The following is a 24,408-nucleotide window of genomic DNA, read 5'->3' as shown; positions in this document are numbered from 1 at the left end:
TTGAATCTTCTCCCTCTTTTTTTTTTAAATGAATCTAGTTAATGGTTTGTCAATTTTGTTTCTCCTCTCAAAGGACCAGCTGTCAGTTTTATTGATCTTTGCTCTTGCGTCCTTCATTTTCTGTTCATTTATTTCTACTCTGATCTTTACAATTTCTTTCCTTCTACTAACTTAGACAATTTTTTTTCTTCTTCTTTTTCTTGTTCCTTTAAGTGTAAGGTTATATTATTTGTTTGATGTTTTTCTAATTTCTTGAGGTAGACTTTTATTACTCTAAACATCCCTCTTAGTTCTGCTTTTACTGCATCCCATAGGTTTTGAATTGTCTTGTTTTCATTGTCATTTGTCTCTAGGTTTTTTTTTTTTTTTTTTTTTTCCTCTTCAATTTTTTCAGTGACCACTTGGTTATTTAGAAGCATATTGTATAGCCTTCTTGGGCTTGTGTTGTTTACAGTTTTTTTTTTTTTTCCTTTGTAATTGATATCTGTCTTATTGTGGTCAGAAAGAATGTTTGATACAATTTCAATTTTTTTTAATTTTACCAAGGCTTAATATGTGACCCAAGATGTGATCTATCCTGGAGAATGTTCAGTGTACATTTGGGAAAAGGTATATTCTACTGTTTTGGGGTGGAATGTCCTGTAGACATCAGTTAAAGTCCATCTGATTTTATGTGACATTTAAGGCTTATGTTTCCGTATTAATTTTAATTTGTCTGGATGATCTGTCCATTGGTGTGAGTGTGGTGTTAAAAGTCTCCCATTACTGCTGTGTAACTATCAATTTCCCCTTTTATATTTGTTAGTATTTGCCTTATGTATTGAGGTCCTCCTATGTTCGGTGCATATATATTTATAATTGTTATATTTTATTCCTGGATTGATCCTTTGATGATTGCATAGTGTCTTTGTCTCTTATAGCTGTCTTTATTTTAAAGTCTATTTTACCTGTTATGAGTATTGCTACTTCCACTTTCTTTTGATTTCCATTTGCATGGAATATCTTTTTCCAGCCCATCACATTGGTCTTTATGTGTCCCTAGGTCTGAAGCAGATCTCTTGTAGAGAACATATATAGAGGTCTTGTTTCTGTATTCATTCAGCCAACCTGTGTCTTTTGGTTGGATCACTTAATTCTTTTACATTTATGGTAATTATTGCTATGTATGATCCTGTTACCACTTACTCTATTGTCTTGGATTTGTTTTTGTAGGCCTTTTCTTTTGTATTTCCTGTCTAGAGAAGTTCCTTTAGCTGTAAAGGAAGTTGTAAAGTTTAGGAGTTGTAAAGCTGGTTTGGTGGTGCTGAATTCTCTTAACTTTTGCTTATCTGTAAAGCTTTCAATTTCTCCTTAGAATCTGAATAAGATCCTTACCAGGTACAGTAATCTTGGTTGTCGGTTTTGTTTTTTTTTTTTCTTTTCATTGCTTTAAGTATATCCTGCCACTCCCTTCTTGCCTGTAGAGTTTCTCCTGAAAGATCAATCATTCACCTTATTGGGATTCCTTTGTATGCTATTTGTTGCTTTTCCCTCACTACTTCTAATACTTTTGTTTGTGTTTCATTTTTGTTAGTTTGATTAATATCTATCTTGGTGTGTTTCACTCTGCATTTTCCTATATGGGACCTTGTGGGCTTCCTGGACTTTGGTAACTATTTTCTTTCCCATGTTAGGAAAGTTTTAGATTATAATCTCCTGAAATATTTTCTCATACCATTTCTTTTTCTCTTCTTCTTCTTGGATTCCCTATAATTTGAATATTGGTGTACTTCATGTTGTCTCAGTGGTCTCTAAGACTTTTCATTCTTTTTTCTTATTCTTCTCTGCTTCAATTATTTCCACCACTCTATCTTCCAACTCACTTATGAGATTCCATTTTAATTCAACAGATTCAACTCTGAATTTTTTTTAAGTTTAAACTGTAAACAATATAATACAAGTTTTTAACAAATAATATGGTAACATTTCACCACAGCAGGGGATTCCATTTTCAGCAGAAGATAAAGAGATACAATCTTTTCTTTAAAATCCTATTTTAGTTTGCTTCTGCTCCCATATCTTGGTTTACACATAATTTCAGCCAATATCAGCCAAAGGCAGGCACCTGTGGAGATAAGGCATCAGCACACTGGCTTGTAATGAGCCCAGATTGGTGACTGAACAGAAAAAGCTAAAAGGAGAAAAGAAAAAGCCTTGTATCCTTTTTGGTTGCAGCTATCCTGAGTGATTATGAATACTCAGGAGAAATGTTGAGGATAGTTCAAAGGTTACCTTATTGACTTCAGTGCCATTTTGTTAACATCTAGTTAATAAGGGCAGCTCTAGGTGTTATGACCTTTCCAAAAAAAGAGAATTGCTTTTCTCATCCAATTCATACATAATGGCACTCCTAAGACTTCTTGAGTTTTCATTAAGAAACCAGACACTTCAGCAGTAATTTTAGGATAGCATAGTTTCTGATGAATTTTCACATAGAAAGAAGTGGCTGAGAAACATCCCCACAACACTTTCTTACCCTTACTTTTCAGTGGTAAATGACCTGTTTGGTTTGATCATCCTCCTGCTGCTTTGCTCGACCTCAAGATCCTATGAATATGGTGGTCTAGATCACCTTCCTAGAACCTAGGAAGGTGAGGATTTACTTTCCCATTTATCTATCATCAAAAAATTCATCTAAATCCTACCACAAACTGTTCCTTATCCTTCTGTCAGATATGAAGTGCTTGGCAGGACTAGTGCTTCATGCTTAATAATAGTTTCAAGGTAACAGTGTTAGTCACATAGTCATGTCCAGCTCTTTGTGACTTAATAGACTATAGCCCTTCAGGCACCTCTCTTCATGGGATTCTCCAGGGAATAATACTGGAGTGAGTTGCCATTTCCTCCTCCAGGGGATCTTCCCAACCCAGGAATTGAACCCATGTCACCTGCATCTCCTGCATTACAGGCAGGTTCTTAACTGTTGAATCACTGGGGAAGCCCAATAGTTTCAAAACTAGAGACCAATAAGTACTGCAGAGATATAGCAATGGCTCCTTATAGCCATTTTCTCTTCTAACCTTTGTAGGGCTTATTAGAGTCATTCTTCAGTAACTATGAGGGATGAGTTCCAGAAGCCCTGTGGATACCAAAATCCACAGGTGCTCAAGTCCCATATATAAAATGATGGGATATTTACATGTAACCTATGTAACAGAAGCAGAAGATATTAAGAAGAGATGGCAAGTATGCACAGAACAATACAAAAAGATCTTCATGACCCAGATAATCATGATGGTGTGATCACCAACCTAGAGACAGACATCCTGAAATGAAAATTCAAGTGGGTCTTAGGAAGCACCACTACGAACAAAGCTAGGGGAGGTGATGGAATTCCAACTGAGATATTTCAAATCCAAAAAGATGATGCTGTGAAAGTGCTGCACTCAATATACCAGCAAATATGGAAAACTCAGCTGTGACCATAAGACTGGAAAAGGTCAGTTTTCATTCCAATCCCAGAGAAAGACAATGCCAAAGAATGCTCAAACTACTGCACAATTGCACTCATCTCACATGCTAGTAAGTAATGATCAAAATCCTCCAAGCCAGGCTTCAACAATACGTGAACCATGAACATGCAGATGTTCAAGCTGGTTTTAGAAAAGGCAGAGGAACCAGAGATCAAATTGCCAATATCTGCTGGATCATTTAAAAAGCAAGAGAATTCCAGAAAAACATCTATTTCTGCTTTATTTAATCTGCCAAAGCCTTTGACAGCATGAACCACAACAAACTATGGAAAATTCTTAAAGAGATGGGAATATCAGACCACCTGACCTGATTCCTGAGAAATCTGTATGCAGGTCAGGAAGCAACAGTTAGAACTGGACATGGAAAAACAGACTGGTGCCAAATAGGAAAAGGAGTACGTCAAGGCTGTATATTGTCACCCTGCTTATTTAACTATATGCCAAGTACATCATGAGAAACACTGGGCTTGATGAAGCACAAGCTGGATTCAAGATTGCTGTGAGAAATATCAACAACCTCAGATACACAGATGACACCACCCTTATGGCAGAAAGTGAAGAAAAACTAAAGAGCCTCTTGATGAAAGTGAAAGAGGAGAGTGAAAAAGTTGGCTTAAAACTCAACATTCAAAAAACTAAGATCATGGCATCTAATACCATCACTTCATGACAAATAGATGGGGAAATAGTGGCAGGCTTTATTTTTGGGAACTCCAAATCGTTGCAGATGGTGACTACAGCCATGAAATTAAAAATGTTTGCTCCTTGGAAGAAAAGTTATGACCAATGTAGACACCATATTAAAAGCAGAAGAATGGAACTGGAGGAATCAACCTGCCTGACTTCAGGCTCTACTACAAAGCCACAATCATCAAGACAGTCTGGCACTGGCACAAAGACAGAAATATAGATCAATGGAACAAAACAGAAAGCCCAGAGATAAATCCACACACATATGGACGCCTTATCTTCAACAAAAGGAGCAAGAATATACAATAGAGAAAAGACAATCTCTTTAACAAGTGGTGCTGGGGAAAATGGTCAACCACTTGTAAAAGAATGAAACTAGATCACTTTCTAACACCATACACAAAAATAAACTCAAAATGGATTAAAGATCTAAACGCAAGACAGAAACTATAAAACTCCTAGAGGAGAACATAGGCAAAACACTCTCTGACATAAATCACAGCAGGATCCTCTATGATCCACCTCCCAGAATACTGGAAATAAAAGCAAAAATAAACACATGGGATCTAATTAAAATTAAAAGCTTCTACACAACAAAGGAAACTATAAGCAAGATTAAAAGACAGCCTTCTGAATGGGAGAAAATAATAGCAAATGAAGCAACTGACAAACAACTAATCTCAAAAATATACAAGCAACTCCTGCAGCTCAATTCTAGAAAAATAAATGACCCAATCAAAAAATGGGCCAAAGAACTAAATAGACATTTCTCCGAAGAAGACATATGGATGGCTAATAAACACATGAAAAGATGCTCAACATCACTCATTATCAGAGAAATGCAAATCAAAACCACAGTGAGGTACCATTTCACACCAGTCAGAATGGCTGTGATCCAAAAGCCTACAAGCAATAAATGCTGGAGAGGGTGTGGAGAGAAGGGAACCCTCTTATACTGTTGGTAGGAATGCAAACTAGTACAGCCACTATGGAGAACAGTGTGGAGATTCCTTAAAAAACTGCAAATAGAACTGCCTTATGACCCAGCAATCCCACTGCTGGGCATACACACCGAGGAAACCAGAATTGAAAGAGACATGTGTATCCCAATGTTCATCGCAACACTGTTTATAATAGCCAGGACATGGAAGCAACCTAGATGTCCATCAGCAGAGAATGGATAAGAAAGCTGTGGTACATATACACAATGGAGTATTACTCAGCCATTAAAAAGAATACATTTGAATCAGTTCTAATGAGGTGGATGAAACTGGAGCCGTTTATACAGAGTGAAGTAAGCCAGAAAGAAAAACACCAATACAGTATACTAACACATATATATGGAATTTAGAAAGATGGTAATGATAACCCTGTATGCGAGACAGCAAAAGAGACACAGATGTATAGAACAGTCTTTTGGACTCTGTGGGAGAGGGAGAGGGTGGTATGATTTGGGAGAATGGCATTGAAACATGCATAACATCATATAAGAAATGAATCACCAGTCTAGGTTCGATGCAGGATACAGGATGCTTCAGGCTGGCGCACTGGGATGACCCAGAGAGATGGTATGGGGAGGGAGGTGGGAGGGGCGTTCAGGATTGGGAACACATGTACACCTATGGCAGATTCATGTTGATGTATGGCAAAACCAATACAGTATTGTAAAGTAAAATAAAGTAAAATAATTTTTAAAAAAAGGACATTACTTTGCCAATGAAGGTCCGTCTAGTCAAAGCTATGGTTTTTCCAGTAATTATGTATGGATGTGAAAGTTGGACTATAAAGAGAGCTGAGTGCCAAAGAATTGATGCTTTTGAACTGTGGTGTTGGAGAAGACTCTTGAGAGTCCCTTGGACTGTAAGGCGATCCAACCAGTCCATCCTAAAGGAAATCAGTCCTGAATATTCATTGGAAGGACTGATGCTGAAGCTGAAACTCCAATACTTTGCCCACCTGATGTGAAGAACTGACTGATCTGAAAAGACCTTGACACTGGGAAAGATTAAAGGCAGAAGGAAAAGGGGGCGACAGAGGTTGTGATGGTTGGATGGCATCACCGACTCAGTGGACATTAGTTTGAGTTAACTTCAGGAGTTGGTATTGGACAGGGAAGTCTGGCATGCTGCAGTCCATAGGGTCTCAAAGAGTTGGATACGACTGAGCAACTGAACTGAACTGAACCTATACACATCCAGCTGTGTACTTTAAGTCATCCCTAGATTACTTATAATACTTAATGAGATATATAGGCTATGTAAATAGTTGCCAGTGTGTAGCAAATTTAAGTTTTGCTTTCTGGAAATTTCTGAGGTTTTATTTAAAAAAATATTTCCTACCTGCTCTTTGTTAATCCGTCAATGTGGAACTTATGGTTATGGAGGCCAACTATTTGTTTAACTCATTTTTATCAACTGATTGTAACAACCACTGCATCTTTTATTCCTCTATCACATTTATGGATTAAGTTGTGGCTTACTGGTTTTGAGTAAGAAAAATTCGTGTTTTTCTGTCACAAAGCCAACAGCACAGCTGTGACAGCAGATGAGCAGTTCTCCAAGGGCAATCAGCCATCTGGCTACCTCAGAGACTACAGAGAGGATTCCAGCAAGGGCTGCTCACCTAGTCACCCTCTCAGGCAGATGCAGAGTTGCACTGTGTGCCAGCTAGGAAGAGTTGTATAAAATGTTTTAGGGCTTCTGAATAGTTTGGGGATATCTATTGATTTATGATTCTTCTTTAGGCGTCTTTCCATTGTGCATGTTCAGTCTTCCCAATCTTTTAAAATGAAAGGAGCAAGCAAAGATTTTACTCTTATCTTATACCTGCTGGTTTCCCCTTCCTTTTGTTAGCTTCTATGATAACTAAATAAGCCCAACTATTCTTTTCTTTAGATTAGTAAATAGCCAAGATCTATCTTATACTAAATTTTTCTGTTTTTGTCTAATTTCCAATTATTACTTCATAAAATATAACTTAGTGTTCATATTGTATTTTTAAAACATATACATGTACTATATGACACTAATGTATTATTAAGTTTTTATTCTTACTTAATGATTATCTATATGGTGTTTACACTATATATTTACTTATTCTTGATGTTAAACTATAGTTTAGTATATTTTCATGTACTCTTTTTCCAATTTTAGGTGTACAAGAATTTCCAGAAAACATAAAGTGCTGTAAGTGTTTAACAATTATTGAAGCCAGTGTCAATCCCATTTCTAAGTGAGTATGAGTCATCACATTTTATTTACCTTTGTGTTTCCAAGGATAAAAGAAGCTTACATAGTAAATGAATTTTAAATGCTGTGTTTAAAATTCAATTTAATAGAATATTGGTAAAAGAATAATCAAATCAGAATAGTTCAACAAAAGATGAATAAAGCATTGCTGAGTAACAGTGAAAGCCTAATTGGCACAAGATGGCATTACTTTACAGCAAACTATATCATTTTTTTGGCTATCAGGTGACATTCCATGGAAAAGCACCAAAACTAAGAAAACAGTTATTAGTTGTGGTCATGCTGAAAAATTAGCATCACGGTTCTGATGAAAGTTCAAGAAAGTACAAGAGTGTAAGGTGCATGAAATTAGTTGATAATGTGGTTCAAGCTGGAAAATGAATTAAGTATGATCTGAAAAAAGGACTATTTAGGTACCAGTGATTACATGAAGAGGGAAAAAATATAATTCTATGAGGATAGCCAAATGGAAGATATGGATGGTAAAGATGCTGTAACCAGGAGTAGGGTATTTGTGTGTTACAATCTGTTAGTAAAGCAATGCCATGGGAAAGTGAAATTCAGCATGTGACCATGTTTCAAATTACAATTATGTCATAGTGATAGTGTGTGGAATCAAATAGGTCAAGAAACTATGACATGAATGGCTTTGGTGAGTCATGAATCTGAATGTTAAAGTTATTTACCCATAAAAATCTAGAAAGTCTACTGAAAAGTGTAGTAATATTTGAAAGTGGTTGAATTTATTCAGTGGTGTTGGGATGCAGGTAATGAGTTGCAAAGTAAGACTGATATTTTAATTATACAAAAACTGACTGAAGGATTTGAGAAAATTCCTTCAGTCCTTTGTCCACATAGAGAAAGGGAGACAGGGAGAAACTAAAGTTCAATGAATCAATCTAGTGTTTCCAGAAGACAAAAGAAATATATCAAAAGGCATTTAATGGGAAATTTTTCTCCAGTAGGGTTGAGGATAGGTAGAAGTGAGGATGGTTTCTCTATAGATCATAAAAAGAGGATGTAAGTGAGACTAGAAATGAAATAGAATGTAAAAGGATAAGTTTAGATGAGGCTCTTTACAGTGAATGGTTAGTGAAATAATTTGAGGCCTTTAGTAAAAACTGTGGAGCATTAAGGAACAAACTATGATTGAAAGATACAAATTTTCTACCTCAAATGTAAAATATGGTGCAGAAAAAAATGTGAAAAGTATTCTTCAAAAAACTTAGACCAAAATGCAACTTTCTCATAAAAGATATAAATATTGCTGACATATCACAAGACTATAAGTATATCCTTGACTTAAGTCAAAATTCAAGGCAGATGATTAATTGTTTTGATTTCTGGTTCTTTAATTCTAATAGCTCATTTTATTTAGGAATCATCATCAGGTCTTCAGGAGTGGAAGTTAGATAATAAATTACAAAAGCTTAAAAGCTATAGTTTTATTGACTATGTCTCTGAATTCCTTTCATATATTTAACATTTCAAAAGATAAATGAATATAACCAATTTCATCAAAAAATGTCTAACACTAAAGCAAGTTTGAGAATTCATTTAAAAAAATTACTCAAAAGAAAAGTAAATTTAGGGAAAAAAAATTACTGAAAAGGAAAATCAAATTCCCATGGTTTTGCTTTCCCAAAATATCATATAAATAGTGCCATACTTTGTGTGTTTTTACTTACCACAGTGATTTTAAGATTTATTCCTGCCATTTCAACAATTCTACTACATTCCCACTTATTTCTAGGCAGAATTCCTTTGTATGAATATAGCACAAGTTGTTTATATATTCCTCAGTTGATAGATAAAATTTAAGTTGTTTCTAGTTTGGAGCTATTATGAATAAAGTAGCTATAAACATTTCTGTACAGGTGTTTGTGTAAGCATCTGTTTTCACTTCTACTAAGTGAACACCTAGAAGTAGTTTTCTGCATAGTGAGGTACATGTATGTATCACCATATAAGAAATTTCCAAACTGTTTTCAAAATAGCTATTTCATTGTGCATTCCCATCAGCAATCTATTAGATTTTCCATTATTCCTTATTATTGTCAGGATTTGATACTATCAGGTGTTTAATTTTTTTTTCTATTTTAGCCATTCTAGTAGATACAGTATCTCTTTGTTATAACTCACTGTAGTTTTAATTTACAGTTTTAAAAACAAATTAAAATCTTTCCTTGTATTTCTTTAAAATATTATTGCTTCTTTGATAAAGGTTCAGGTTTTTTTCATATTTATTGAGTTCTCTTTAATATTGAATTATAGAAATTCTTTATAAATTCTGGCTAAAAATCAGATACTTTTAGTCAAAATTTAATTTGATTTTAAAACTGCAAATACTTGCTCTTATGGCTTACCTTTGCACTTCCTGAACAGTGAGTTTCAAAGAGTAAAAGATTTTCTTTTTGATGAGACCTATTTATAATTTTTTATTATTTATTCTTCTTGTTGCTATCTAGGAGATCTTTACTATTGATAAATCATAGTTGTAAAGATTTTCCCCTAAGCTTTCCTTTGGAACTTTTGTAGCTTTGATTTTACAGTTAGGTATATGATCCATTTAAAGTTGCTTTTTGTTTATATGTATGGTGTGTGTGTGTTGTGCTTCTCTTTTTTCTTTATTTATTGTATTTTATATGTTCCAGTACCATTTGTTGACAATTTTATCCTGTTTTGTAAATAAAATTATCTGAGTATCTGTTTTGTAAGTCAGTTGATCTTATGTGTTTGGATCCATTTCTGGATTCTATATTTTTGTGTTAATCTATATGCCTCTCCTAATACCAATACCAATTTTACACTATCTCAATTATTGTAGCTTTGTAATAATTCACACAGTCAGGGAATGTTAGTCCTTCAACCTTTTTCTTCTTAATCAGATTATTTGGGCTCTTCTATTCCCTTTGCTTTTCCATATATTTTTTTAAATCAGCTTGCCAGTTTCTACAAAAATATAAAAACCTTATGGAATTTTGATAATAGTTGTATTGAATCTGTAGATAAATTTGGGCAGAATTGACATGCCAAAAATATTGAGTATTCCTTTCCCTAAACATAGTACATATCTATTTTACTCCAAGTATTTCAAGTTTGGGGGTGATTATAAATGATTTATTTATCACAAAAATACAATTGCTTGTTGTATGTTGACTTTAAATCCTGCAACTTTAATAGATTCATTTAATGGTACTAATAAATATTTTGTAGATTTGAGGGAGAAAGCATGCAATTTTCTAGTAGATCATAATGTCACCTGGGAATAAAGATAGTTTTATTTCATTCTTCCCAATCTATAATCCATTAATTTATTTCTTTAGCTTTATTGTCCTGGCTAGGACCTCCTGTATAATGTTGAATAGAAGAGGTGAAAACAGACACCATTGCCTTGTTCTCAGTCTTAAGGAAAAAGCATTCAGACTTTCACCATTATGTATGATAGTTACTTTTTTTAAAAAATACATTCCCTTTACAGGCTGAGGAAATTTTAAATAACCTACTTCTCACTTCCTTTTAAGCTCTTACCAACAGGGCTCTCAAAGCTTAGATTCCTACTTTCAAACTTTTCAAGAAAATCTAAGCTTTCTCTATAATGTTCTTCAATAGTCGTACAGTCTCTGACCACTTCCTGACTCCAAAGCCACTCCACATTTTTTAGGACTTTATTACAGCAGAATCCCAATTTCAGATACCAAAATCAGTGTTCGTTTTATAATTCTGTACAAGAAATCACCACACACTTAGTGGTTTAAAACAATATATATTATCTTTTTGTTATCTTTTTGTTTATGTGAGTCAGGAATCTAGGCATGCTATAGCTTGGTTCACTTTTTGAGATTTTCACCAGGCTACTATCAAAGCAACAGTCAAACTGTAGTCTCATCTGGAGGCCCAACTGGGAAAAAAATCCATTTCCAACCTTGTTCAGCTTATTGGTAGAATTCATTTCCTTGCTGTCGTAAACCTGTGAGCCCCAGCATTTTTCTGGCTGACAGCTAGAGGCCATTCTTGAATCCTAAATGCTAGTGAAATCCCCAGTCAGGTGACCCTCTCCATACGTAGTTCACAACACAGCATCTTGTTTCTTCAGGGCCAACAAATGAGTAGAGTGAGCATCCTAGTAAGACAGAGGTGTATAACATACTATAGTTTAGAGAATGACATCCTATTTGCCACAGTCCATTAATCAGAAGCAAAGGACAAGTCCTACCAGTACTCAAGAGGAGAAGATTTTGCAAAGGCCTAAACTTCTAGGGCTCCAAAATCAGTGCAGATGATGACTGCAGTCATGAAATTAAAGACGCTTGCTCCTTGGAAGAAAACCTATGACATAAACAGCATATTAAAAACCAGAGACATTACTTTGCCAACAGAAGTCCACATAGTCAAAGCTATAGTTTTTCCAGTAGTCATGTATGGATGTGAGAATTGGAACATAAAGAAGGCTGAGTGCTGAAGAATTGATGAATTTGAACTGTGGTGTTGGAGAAGACACTTGAGAGTCCCTTGGACTGCAAGGATAAAACCAATCAATCCTAAAAGGAATCAATCCTGAATATTCATTTAAGGGACTGATGCTGAGGCTGAAACTCCAATACTTTGGCAACCTGATGCGAAGAGCTGACTCATTGGAAAAGACCCTTATGCTGGGAAAGATTGAAGGAGGAGAAGGGGATGACAGAAGATGAGATGGTTGGATGGCATCGCCAACTCAATGGACATTAGTTTGAGCAAGCTCTAGAAGATGGTGAAGGACAGGAAACTCTGGCATGCTCCAGTCAATGGGATCACAAAGAGTGGGACACAAATGAGAGATTGAAGAACAACGAAACTTATAGGGGCTTCCAGGGGGCACTAGTGGTAAAGAATCTGCCTACCAATGCAAGAGACACAGGAAATGTGAGTTAGATCCCATTTTGGGGTAAGGATCCCACTTCTGTATGATTACTCACCCAGAGCCAGACATCCTGTAATGCGAAGTCAAGTTGGCCTTAGGAAGCATCACTAGGGACAAAGCTAGTGGAGGTGATGGAATTCTAGCTGAGCTATTTTAAAATCTTAATAGATGATGCTGTGAAAGTGCTGCACTCAATATGCCAGCAAATTTGGAAAATTCAGCAGTGGCCACAGGACTGGAAGAGGTCACTTTTCATTCCAATCCCAAAGAAAGGCAATGGCAAAGAATGCTCAAACTACCGCACAATTGCACTCATCTCACACACTAGCAAAGTAATGATCAAAATTATCCAAGCCAGGCTTCAACAGAACATGAACTGTGAACTTGCAGATGTTCAAGCTTGATTTAGAAAATGCAGAGGAACCAGAGATCAAATTGCCAACATCTGCTGGATCATCAAAAAAGCAAGAGAGTTCCAGACATCCACTTCTGCTTTGTTGACTCTGCCAAAGCCTTTGATTGTGTGGACCACAACAAACTGTGGAAAATTCTGAAAGAGATGGAAACACCAGACCACCTGACCTGCTTCTTGAGAAACCTATATGCAGGTCAAAAAGCAACAGTTAGAACTGGACGTGGAACAACAGACTGGTTCCCAATTGGGGAAGGAGTACGTCAAGGCTATTTATTGTCACCCTACTATTTAACTTATATGTAGAGTACATCATGAAAAATGCTGGTCTGGATGAAGCACAAACTGGAATCAAGATTGCCTGGAGAAATATCAACAACCTGAGATATGCAAATGACACCATCCTTATGGCAGAAAGAGAAGAAGAACAAAAGAGCCTCTTGATGAAAATGAAAAAGGAGAGTGAAAATATTGACTTAAAACTCAACATTCAGAAAACTCAGGTCGTGGCATCCAGTCCCATCACTTCATGGCAAATAGATGGGGAAACAATAGGAAGAGTGAGAGACTTTATTTTGGAGGGGGGCTCCAAAATCACTGCAGATGGTGACTGCAGAAATGAAATTAAAAGATGCTGACTCCTTGGAAGGAAAGTTATGACCAACCTAGACAGCATATTAAAAAGCAGAGACATCAATTTGCCAACAAAAGTTCATCTAGTCAAAGCTATGGTTTTTCCAGTAGTCGTGTATGGATGTGAGGGTTGGACTATAAAGAAAGCTGAGCACCAAAGAATTGATGCTTTTGAACTGTGATGTTGGAGAAGACTCTTGAGAGTCCCTTGGGCTGCAAAGAGATCAAAGCAGTCAATTGTAAAGGAAATCAATCCTGAATATTCATTGGAAGGACTGATGCTGAAGCTGAAACCCAATACTTCGCCCACTTGATGGGATGAACTGATTCATTAGAAAACACTCTGATGCCGGGAAAGATTGAAAGCAGGAGGAGAAGGGGATAACAGAGGATGAGATATTGGATGGCATCACTGACTCGATGGACATGAGTTTGAGTAAGCTCCAGGAGTTGGTGATGGACAGGGAAGTCCAGCGTGCTGCAGACCATGGGGTCGCAAAGAGCTGGACATGACCTAGCTACTGAACTGAATTTAACTGGGTATGGAAGGTCTCCAGGAGTAAAAATGGCACCACACTCAAGTATTCTTGCCAGAAAAATTCCATGGGCAGGGAAACCCAGCGGGCTACTGTCCATAGGGCTGCAGAAAGTCCCACATGACTAGCAACTAAGCAGCAGCAAACTTCTAGAAGATATCTTAGGGGACACCTTAGAAAATAGCCAATCTTTGATATCTGTTTTGCTCAGAATTTTTGTTGTCAATAGATATTGAGTTTTGTCAAAGTTTGTGTTTTGTTTTTTTAAAAAATATCTATTGCCATAATGATATAAATAAACTTACCTGGTCATGAAATATATGCATTTTATACATGAATGCCTCTGATTTGATAGTATCTTCTAAGGATTTTCCCATCTATATTCACGAGGCATATTAGCCTGAAATTTTTTTCTTATAATTTCTTTGTCTGCTTTTGGTATCAAGGTAAAACTGGCCTCATTAAAATAGCTGGGAAATGTCTTCTATTTCCTGTAAGAAACTGTATAGTCTTGGAATTATTTCTTCCCAAAATATTAATAGAATTTGCAAGTGGAATATTCAAGCCTGAGCTTTTCTTTATGGGAAAGTTTTAATTACAAATTTAATTTCCATAATACCTATCAGTTCAGTTCAGTCACTCAGTCGTGTCCGACTCTTTGAGACCCCACGAATCGCAGCACGCAAGGCCTCCTTGTCCATCACCAACTCCCAGAGTTCACTCAGACTCACCTCCATCGAGTCAGTGATGCCATCCAGCCATCTCATCCTCTCTCGTCCCATTCTCCTCCTGCCCCCAATCCCTCCCAGCATCAGAGTCTTTTCCAATGAGTCAATTCTTCGCATGAGGTGGCCAAAGTACTGGAGTTTCAGCTTCAGCATCATTCCCTCCAAAGAACACCCAGGGCTGATCTCCTTCAGAATGGACTGGTTGGATCTCCTTGCAGTCCAAGGGACTCTCAAGAGTCTTCCCCAACACCACAGTTGGAAAGCATCAATTCTTTGGTGCTCAGCCTTCTTCACAGTCCAACTCTCACATCCATACATGACTACTGGAAAAACCATAGCCTTGACTAGATGGACCTTAGTCGGCAAAGTAATGTCTCTGGTTTTGAATATGCTATCTAGGTTGGTCATAACTTTTCTTCCAAGGAGTAAGTGTCTTTTAATTTCATGGCTGCAATCACCATCTGCAGTGATTTTGGAGCCCCCCAAAATAAAGTCTGACACTGTTTCTACTGTTTCTCCATCTATTTCCCATGAAGTTATGGGACCGGATGCCATGATCTTCATTTTCTGAATGTTGAGCTTTAAGCCAACTTTTTCACTCTCCTCTTTCACTTTCATCAAGAGGCTTTTTAGTTCCTCTTCCTTTCTGCCATAAGGGTGATGTCATCTGCATATCTGAGGTTATTGATATTTCTCCCAGCAATCTTGATTCCACCTTGTGCTTCTTCCAGTCCGGTATTTCTCATGATGTACTCTGCATATAAGTTAAATAAGCAGGGTGACAATATACAGCCTTGACGTACTCCTTTTCCTGTTTGGAACCAGTCTGTTGTTCCATGTCCAGTTCTAACTGTTGCTTCCTGGCCCCTGCATACAAATTTCTCAAGAAGCAGGTCAGGTGGTCTGGTATGCCCATCTCTTTCAGAATTTTCCACAGTTTATTGTGATCTACACAGTCAAAGGCTTTGGCATAGTCAATAAAGCAGAAATAGATGTTTTTCTGGAACTCTCTTGCTTTTTCCATGATCCAGCGGATGTTGGCAATTTGATCTCTGGTTCCTCTGCCTTTTTCAAAAATCAGCTTGAACATCAGGAAGTTCATTGTTCACGTATTGCTGAAGCCTTGCTTGGAGAATTTTGAGCATTAATTTACTAGCATGTGAGATGAGTGCAATTGTGCGGTAGTTTGAGCATTCTTTGGCATTGCCTTTCTTTGGGATTGGAATGAAAACTGACCTTTTCCAGTCCTGTGGCCACTGCTGAGTTTTCCAAATTTGCTGACATATTGAGTGCAGCACTTTCACAGCATCATCTTTCAGGATTTGAAATAGCTCTACCGGAATTCCATCACCTCCACTAGCTTTGTTCATAGTGATTCTTTCTAAGGCCCACTTGACTTCATGTTCCAGGATGTCTGGTTCTAGATGAGTGATCACACCATCGTGATTATCCGGGTCATGAAGATCCTTTTTGTACCGTTCTTCTGTGTATGCTTGCCATCTCTTCTTAATATCTTCTGCTTCTGTTAGGTCCATACCATTTCTTTCCTTTATCAAGCCCATCTTTGCATGAAATGTTCCCTTGGTATCTCTAATTTTCTTGAAGAGATCTCTAGTCTTTCCCATTCTGTTGTTTTCCTCTATTTCTTTGCATTGATCGCTGAAGAAGCCTTTCTTATCTCTTCTTGCTATTCTTTGGAACTCTGCATTCAGATGCTTATATCTTTCCTTTTCTCCTTTGCTTTTTGCTTCTCTTCTTTTCACAGCTATTTGTAAGGCCTCCCCAAACAGCCATTTTGCTTTTTTGCATTTTCCATGGGGATGGTCTTCATCCCTGTCTCCTGTATAATGTCACAAACCTCAGTCCATAGTTCCTCAGGCACTCTATCTATCAGATCTAGGCCCTTAAATCTACTTCTCACTTCCACTGTATAATCATAAGGGATTTGATTTAGGTCATACCTGAATGGTCTAGCGGTTTTCCCTGCTTTCTTCAATTTCAGTCTGGATTTGGTAATAAGGAGTTCATGATCTGAGCCACAGTCAGCTCCTGGTCTTGTTTTTGTTGACTGTATAGAGCTTCTCCATCTTTGGCTGCAAAGAATATAATCAATCTGATTTTGATGTTGACCATCTGGTGATGTCCATGTGTAGAGTCTCCTCTTGTGTTGTTGGAAGAGGGTGTTTGCTATGACCAGTGCCTTTTCTTGGCAAAGCTCTATTAGTCTTTGCCCTGCTTCATTCCGCATTCCAAGGCCAAATTTGCCTGTTACTCCAGGTGTTTCTTGACTTCCTACTTTTGCATTCCAGTCCCCTATAATGAAAAGGACATCGTTTTTGGGTGTTAGTTCTAAAAGGTCTTGTAGGTCTTCATAGAACCATTCAGCTTCTTCAGTGTTACTGGTTGGGGCATAGACTTGGATAACTGTGATATTGAATGGTTTGCCCTGGAAACGAACAGAGATCATTCTGTCATTTTTGAGATTGCATCCAAGTACTACATTTTGGACTCTTGTTGACCATGATGGCTACTCCATTTCTTCTGAGGGATTCCTGCCTGCAGTAGTAGATATAATGGTCACCTGAGTTAAATTCACCCATTCCAGTCCATTTTAATTCACTGATTCCTAGAATGTCGACGTTCACTCTTGCCATCTCCCATTTGACCACTTCCAATTTGCCTTGATTCATGGACCTGACATTCCAGGTTCTTATGCAATATTGCTCTTTATAGCATCGGACCTTGCTTCTATCACCAGTCACATCCACAGCTGGGTATCGTTTTTGCTTTGGCTCCATCCCTTCATTCTTTCTGGAGTTATTTCTCCACTGACCTCCAGTAGCATATTGGGCACCTACTGACCTGGTCAGTACCTGTTTCAGTATCTTATCATTTTGCCTTTTCATACTGTTCATGGGGTTCTCAAGGCAAGAATACTGAAGTGGTTTGCCATTCCCTTCTTCAGTGGACCACATACTGTCAGACCTCTCCACCATGACCTGCCCATCTTGGATTGCCCCGCGGGCATGGCTTAGTTTCATTGAGCTAGACAAGGCTGTGGTCCTAGTGCGATTAGATTGACTAGATTTCTGTGAGTATGGTTTCAGTGTGTCTGCCCTCTGATGCCCTCTTGCAACACCTACCATCTTACTTGCATTTCTCTTACCTTGGGCTTTAGTGTTATTCAAATTATCAACTTTTCTTAGAATCATTTCTGGTATTTTGTGTTTTTAGGAATATGTATATTTCATGTTTTCAAACTCATTGGCATCTTATTTTCCATATTATTTTATTAGCCCTTAAATCTATAAGTTCTCTAGTGATGCTCTCTGTTTTGTGTCTTTTTTCTTTTTTATTTGATAAGTTATACTAGAGATTTATTAATTGGCTCTATTAAAAATAGATTTGGGTTTCATTTTTCTTTCCTGCTTTCTGTTTGTTTTCTTAGATACAAGAAATCTACATGGTAGATAAGTCATGAAAACCCTAGAATATGAAAGTTACAGTTTTAAGTGTTATATTACTAGGTTTAGTTTTAGATGTGAACTCTATAGCATAGTCTGAATGCCTTAACCGAGTCAGTGGTGAAAATTATTACAGTAAAATTGAGAATAACAACTTCTCAAAAAGTTAAAGACCATCATTTATTGAGAACCTAGCATATCTCAGGCTTTTAGATACATTATTTCATTTTTGTCTTCACAGAAAATATGAAGTAGAAAAATAATATCTACATTCCTTTTTACATATGGAAATACACAAGGATAGTATAAATTCCTGGATTCCTTTTATTATATTTCACAAATCCTGGGGGAACAGTTTGATTTTGGTTTAAATTAAAAGATACATTTTGAAAAAATGGAACGTTCTTAATACTCAACAATAAGAAAATTGCTAATAAATTATAATACATCTTCCACATGGATATGAAGATTGTATATAGGGTGATTATATGTCTCTGCTCAGGTCTTCCCAGTTTATATGTCATGATGTGGCATGATTACTAATAGTTCCCTCTACGACTGAGTGACTGAACTGAACTAAAACTCTAAAAAATGTCCTAGTTGACTGATAGATTATAGTCACTCTGATTTACAGCAAAATTGAAAGATAATTACAAAGTAAAGGGAGAAACCATGATACAAGTTTTCACTGATGTTAAATAGTTAATTGGAAATTAGATAATAAATGCCTTAAATGAAAATAATAGGTAAAATGTTCTCTGATAATGTTATGTTAGTTTTATAACTTTAAGGTTATAAATTAAAATGTTTAGATGCAAAATACCTTTCCAATTAGAGCAGAAGATTTTACGTTGGCTTCTTAATCACAACTTATAGCTCCTAAAATTTTAATTTGGTTTGACATTCTAATGGAGGTCAAATGCCTGTAACATGTTTTCATTAAACTTCTAAAGTAAACACATTTAAAAAACAAAAATGTTGAAACAAGGATGTCTGCAGCCAATCTTAATTTGTCTATTCCAACAATAAATTTAGCACTAATAAAAGTATTAAATTAGTATTCTAGTTAATATTGAAAAATTAGAACAAAAACAATAAAAACAAAAGTAATACTATCACTCCTATTTAGTGAGTCTTTAATATGGAGCAGATAATCATTTAACTCTTTGAAGCAACTCTGAAAGAGGATATTAGTCTTATTTTACAAAGAAAAAGGAAACTGAGTCTTACAAAGATTAAGTAATTTGTAAAAGTCACAGAGATGAATAATTGAAAAAACTGTGGTTCAGACTTAGATCTTCTAACATCAATGTCCATGTGCTCAAACACTAAATATTTTGGGTGTCTGATTCTAGTATCATTTATTTATTATAATTTGAATATGCTACTTTTAGTTTAAGCCATTAATAAAATGAAAATGTTTCCTTAGAGAAATTATTTATCAGTATATATATATTTTAAATGCTTTGAGTTTTAAAATAAATCTGTCCACTATGGAAAGCCACCAGTTACTCTAGGAACATGAAAGTATTTCATTAGACTTCACTTAGTGTAAACTGTTGGATTCCATTGAATATCTTGGAGGAGAATAAAGACAGCCTGTGGTTTTCATCTTGTTTAAGTTTAACCTAGCTTGTTAAAGAATATCTTCTTCCTCACAAGTTCTTGTGTGTTCCTCCAGAAATGGTGATTTTGACAAGTGAAACCATTAAAACTACAAAAACATAACGTAAAGTTAATAATAAATAAAGTTGAATTTTTTTGGCAGATCTACTGACTATATTTTTCAAATAATATGTTTTCAAAGAACAATACTAGGTCTTGAAGAGATTTAAAAAATTCTTTCTCAGAGAATGTAATTTAGCTCTGGAATAAAAAATTCTTAACATTTGTGTAAACTTAATTGTCATAGCATTTTGCTAAATCTATAAATATAATGCTATGGAGAAGGTGAGGAAGAAGGCATTAATTTTGAATCTCAGTGCAGAGTGACCATTCAACAAATTCTTGTTTAAGTAAATTGAAATTTAAAAATGTGCATGCTATTAAACAAGACATACTGTATAAATGTACCCCTTAATTCTGCATTTTTAAAAAGAAACATTTGATATAAAGTATCACCACATCTCTGTTTATAAGCAGACTGAAAAAACTATCTTACATTCCATTCTGATTTTTCATATAACTTAGTTTTGTCAGTCCAGTCTTGCAGTTGGAATCTGCCCAATGTAATCAATTCTTAAATCCTTAGAGAAGTGTTCTATGTAACAGCCAGATTTTCCTGCATCATAAACTTTCTCAGAGAGGTACCATAAAGAAATATATTTTTCATCAAAAGAAGTTGTATAAAGTAATATCATTTAGTGCATAGATGGGTAGAATAATAGACTAAGGTAAGCTGGGTTTTCCAAGCTGTCCTTATAACTAAAAAATTAGTATTTTTAAAGGATTTTTATTTACTAATAGTTATGATGTTAATATAAATTTTTAGATCAAAAGTTTTAGCATTCTTCTCATTTTACACATATTAATCTTCTTTTTTGAGAAATCATAAATGATTTCTTTTCTTGAATGATTATAGGAACCAAAAGAACATCAAAGTAAAATAGTAGTTAAATTGAATTGTAATCTGTTGAACATCTGTGCCATTTTCATGAAACTTATTATACTAGCAGGATATGAGCTCTAAAGTAGTTAAGGAAGAAAAACATAGAGAAAAACAAAGATTTCCAGTAGATTCTTTTTTACTTTTATAAGATAAAATATATACCTATGAGTCAAGCATTAAATATCCTCTAAAACCTGTCCCCTACTGATACTCTCAAATATTAACTACTAATACTCTTATTCATAAAATATTCTCCCTAGAACCCATGTTCTCTTTGTAACCCATCTCAGGTGAATTTTTACCTCTTCACTGTAGCTCTGACTTTCCCCAACCTCCTTTTCCCCTCTTCTCAGCTTTTATGAATCCTACCTCCCTTTGGAAGCAAATTTATGGAAGCATCCTCTAAGAAGTCATATACAAACAATCCAGCTCCAAAATATAAAGTGAAGCAAGATGTTTGTAGCAAAAATAATCCATATAAGATCAGTGTCTTAAGAGCGTATAAACAATTCCTACTGAATCGATATAAAAATATTAATTGTGTTTAGTTTGGGTTCCTCAGAAGAAAAGTTTAGAAAAGAATTCAAGCAATATATTTAAAAAATGATATCAGGAAATATCAATTAAGGATATGTTATCAGGCTATTTACTAGTATGGACACTGGACCTTAAGCTTTCTGAGGAACTCTGGGAAAGAGTTTAAACACACATCACAGATTTGGGTGAGAGAGCTGAGGTATTTATACTCCTGCTAATCATTAGCTGAGAGCTTTTCATAAGGATATTAATCTCTTCTAACCATCAATATTACTTAAGTTATCTCTTGCACACCAGGATATATGTTCAAAAATAAATAGAATATATAATAGAAATACAGACAAAAACTAGAAACAACTGCAATGTTCTATTAGATGAAGAATGATTAATAAATTGTGATATATTCATACAATGGAATACCATGCTATGGTGATCAGTCATCTACATCTAAATGAATGAATTTCACTTAACTAATGAGTTATTTAATAATGTGAATTATTATAAGTCCCATAAATATATTCATAGTATGATTTGATTTAGATAATATTAAAAAACCAAACCACATGACTTTTTTTCAGGGATTTAAATAGGTGTAAAACTCCTTAAAAAACAGAAAAGTAACCATCATGTAGGAATTTGTGGAGCAAAAAAAAGATGTAGTCAGGGAGGGACAGCCAGAGGGTTTTAAGGCTACTCATTCTATTTGTTAAATTATATTGTGGGTACGCATATACTCTTTTATCTACATAAAACATTTCATAATAAAAGATTGGTCAGAGGAAGAGAAGCCATGGAATGAAACTCAGATCTAGTGTTCCAGGAGTAGGAAGAAGAGCAGGGGAAGTGGTATAGTGAAGCCCAGAAGGAGAGGACAATCAGTGATGACAACTGTTGCTGGGCAGTGTGGGTTATGAAATAAAATGAAGTTAATGAAATTGGAATTTAGAGGTCATCAGAGGCTTTGGCGAGTGCAGTATCAGTAATAGAGTTGGAGTAGATGTCAGAAAACAATGGCTTGAGAGTAGTAAAAAGTAGTCATTAGAGGCAGCTTTTTAAATAATTTTGTCAGTAAAAACAAGGAAGGTCATAGGTTATAATTTGAGGAGAAGGCATATTTGGACACTCTTTAAAAATATTCTGTGAAACAGCATAGTCTTGTCTAAAGTGTAGAAAAAGGCATTAAAATGTTTAAATAGAAATTAAATTAATAAAAAGTCAATATCCTTTTAAGAAAAATCCTTGAGTTAAATCATTTTGGTAAAAATGATTTAAACATTTCAAATAATTACTTTATCTCACTGATAAGATTTTTCCCAAAGGATATTTTCTAAACTTTTAAATGACTCTTAAAGTCTTTAGAATTCTGTTTATTATTTTAATGTTCTTGTTCATTTTTAGTGTGCATGAATCAGGTCAGTTTGAATTATAATGCATGTATCTGTTGGGCCTGCATTAAGGAAATTATCAGTTAAGGGACAAAACACTCTTTCCCTTCTCATTTTGGGCACCTTTAGCCATCAGTGTCGCAAACTCCACACAACTTCTAATGATTAAGTGAAAGAGTAGATAACCTTGCCTGACTATACATGTGAATTTTCTAATGAGAAGAATCATAAATTTGAAATTATAAAAGATAGCATACATCTTGAAATTTCCATAAAAATATCTCACTGGTGTGTATAATGCCAGGGTAACAGTAAGAAATGATGCCGCTGACTTTGGCGGTGACATAAATCTCAGCATAGGAGAGCAGTGTGGAGGGGTGAATGCCATTTATTTTAATAACAGGCAAAATTTTCAAGCTGTAACAACATGCTCAATAAATTCTTCCATTACTGTGATACCAAAGGAGAGTTGAAAAATGTATTACACTTCTATTTTTTCTCCTTAGAGATATATATTTTTGTTCTGTTTCTATGGCAACATCTACGCAATGACTAAAACTTTAACTCCTTTCTAGACTCCCTGATGGCTTCACGCAGCTTCTAAATCTGACCCAGCTCTACCTGAATGATGCCTTTCTTGAATTTCTTCCAGCCAATTTTGGAAGGTAAGAATAAGAACTTTAAATGATACAATTTTATTTCACTTTAGGTAAGTATTTAACCACCATCAGTAGGTGAGGCTTCAAAAGTGACCCCTGTAATTAAAGATACCCTCACTTTTATCCAATAAATGAGACCATGCCAATTAATGAAACATTTTTAAAAAATAAAGTAAAATTAGGTCTTTACATGTCATTAATAATCAGATTCCAGATGAATTAAAGAGTTAAATATTTAAAAATAATAATATCAGAAATGATCTGGAAAAATATACATATGTATATTTTTGACACTTGGGTTAGATAATACTTTTATAGCATAGAAAAAAGGAAAATACTATAAATGGATATATTTGAATACATACATGTCTTTAAAATAAAATAATATTAGAAAATATTTTAAATATTAAGGTAATAAATAGGAAAATATTTCTACAATGTATGCAAGGCAAATAAGATCCTTAACTTATGAAGAATTCTTTCAAAAGAGTATAAAGTTAAGATCTCATTAGAAAAAATGGGTAAATAACGTGTGCAAGCAATTCATAAGTGTGCAAGCAATTCATAAGTGTACAAGCAATTCATAAGTGTACAAGTTGAAAACACAAAAAATGTTTATCATCATAAATAATAAAATAATATAAATTAATATGTGAATAAAGGGCCTTTGTGCTCTAAGCATATCACAGAAACTGTAAAACTATTTAGAGTGTGAGGAAAAAGATAACTTCACACTGCTGATGAAATTGCAGAATGTCATGTACTCTGTGCAGGGCAGTGTGCTTTAAAAGATTTGAAAATATTTATAACCACTGCCTTTGTAATACATTTCTAGAAATGTATCATCATATATCACACTAGGATTTATGGACAAAGATGTTTATCGTTATTTACAATATGAAAAATATGGAAGCACACATCCATCTAGGAGATTGCTTGAATATATTATGGTACATCCATATGACAATGTAGCAATTTATAATCTTGACTAGAGACATATCTTTTAATTCCTATGATGTTATGTTTAAAGCTTATCATAACTATATTAAACTGTGTTTCCCATATGAATATGAATATGCAGGAAATAAAATAA

The 24,408-nt window shown here is 35.2% G+C and overlaps 1 protein-coding gene across 1 annotated transcript in view; it reads left to right on the top strand.

The window, feature by feature from the left end:
- Positions 1-24,408, top strand: part of LOC120856563 (leucine-rich repeat-containing protein 7-like) — a 151,065-nt gene that overhangs the window by 81,142 nt on the left and 45,515 nt on the right. Inside the window, exons 4-5 of the mRNA XM_040231930.1 lie at positions 7,355-7,433; positions 23,232-23,321. Of these exons, the coding sequence (XP_040087864.1) occupies positions 7,355-7,433; positions 23,232-23,321 (169 nt within the window). The remainder of the gene's footprint in view (positions 1-7,354; positions 7,434-23,231; positions 23,322-24,408) is intronic.

Source organism: Oryx dammah, unplaced genomic scaffold (genome assembly GCF_014754425.2).
Source record: "Oryx dammah isolate SB20612 unplaced genomic scaffold, SCBI_Odam_1.1 HiC_scaffold_28, whole genome shotgun sequence".
NCBI lineage: Eukaryota > Metazoa > Chordata > Mammalia > Artiodactyla > Bovidae > Oryx > Oryx dammah.
Note: the sequence above shows the minus strand (reverse complement) of the source record. Positions and strands in the feature narration are given on the sequence as shown.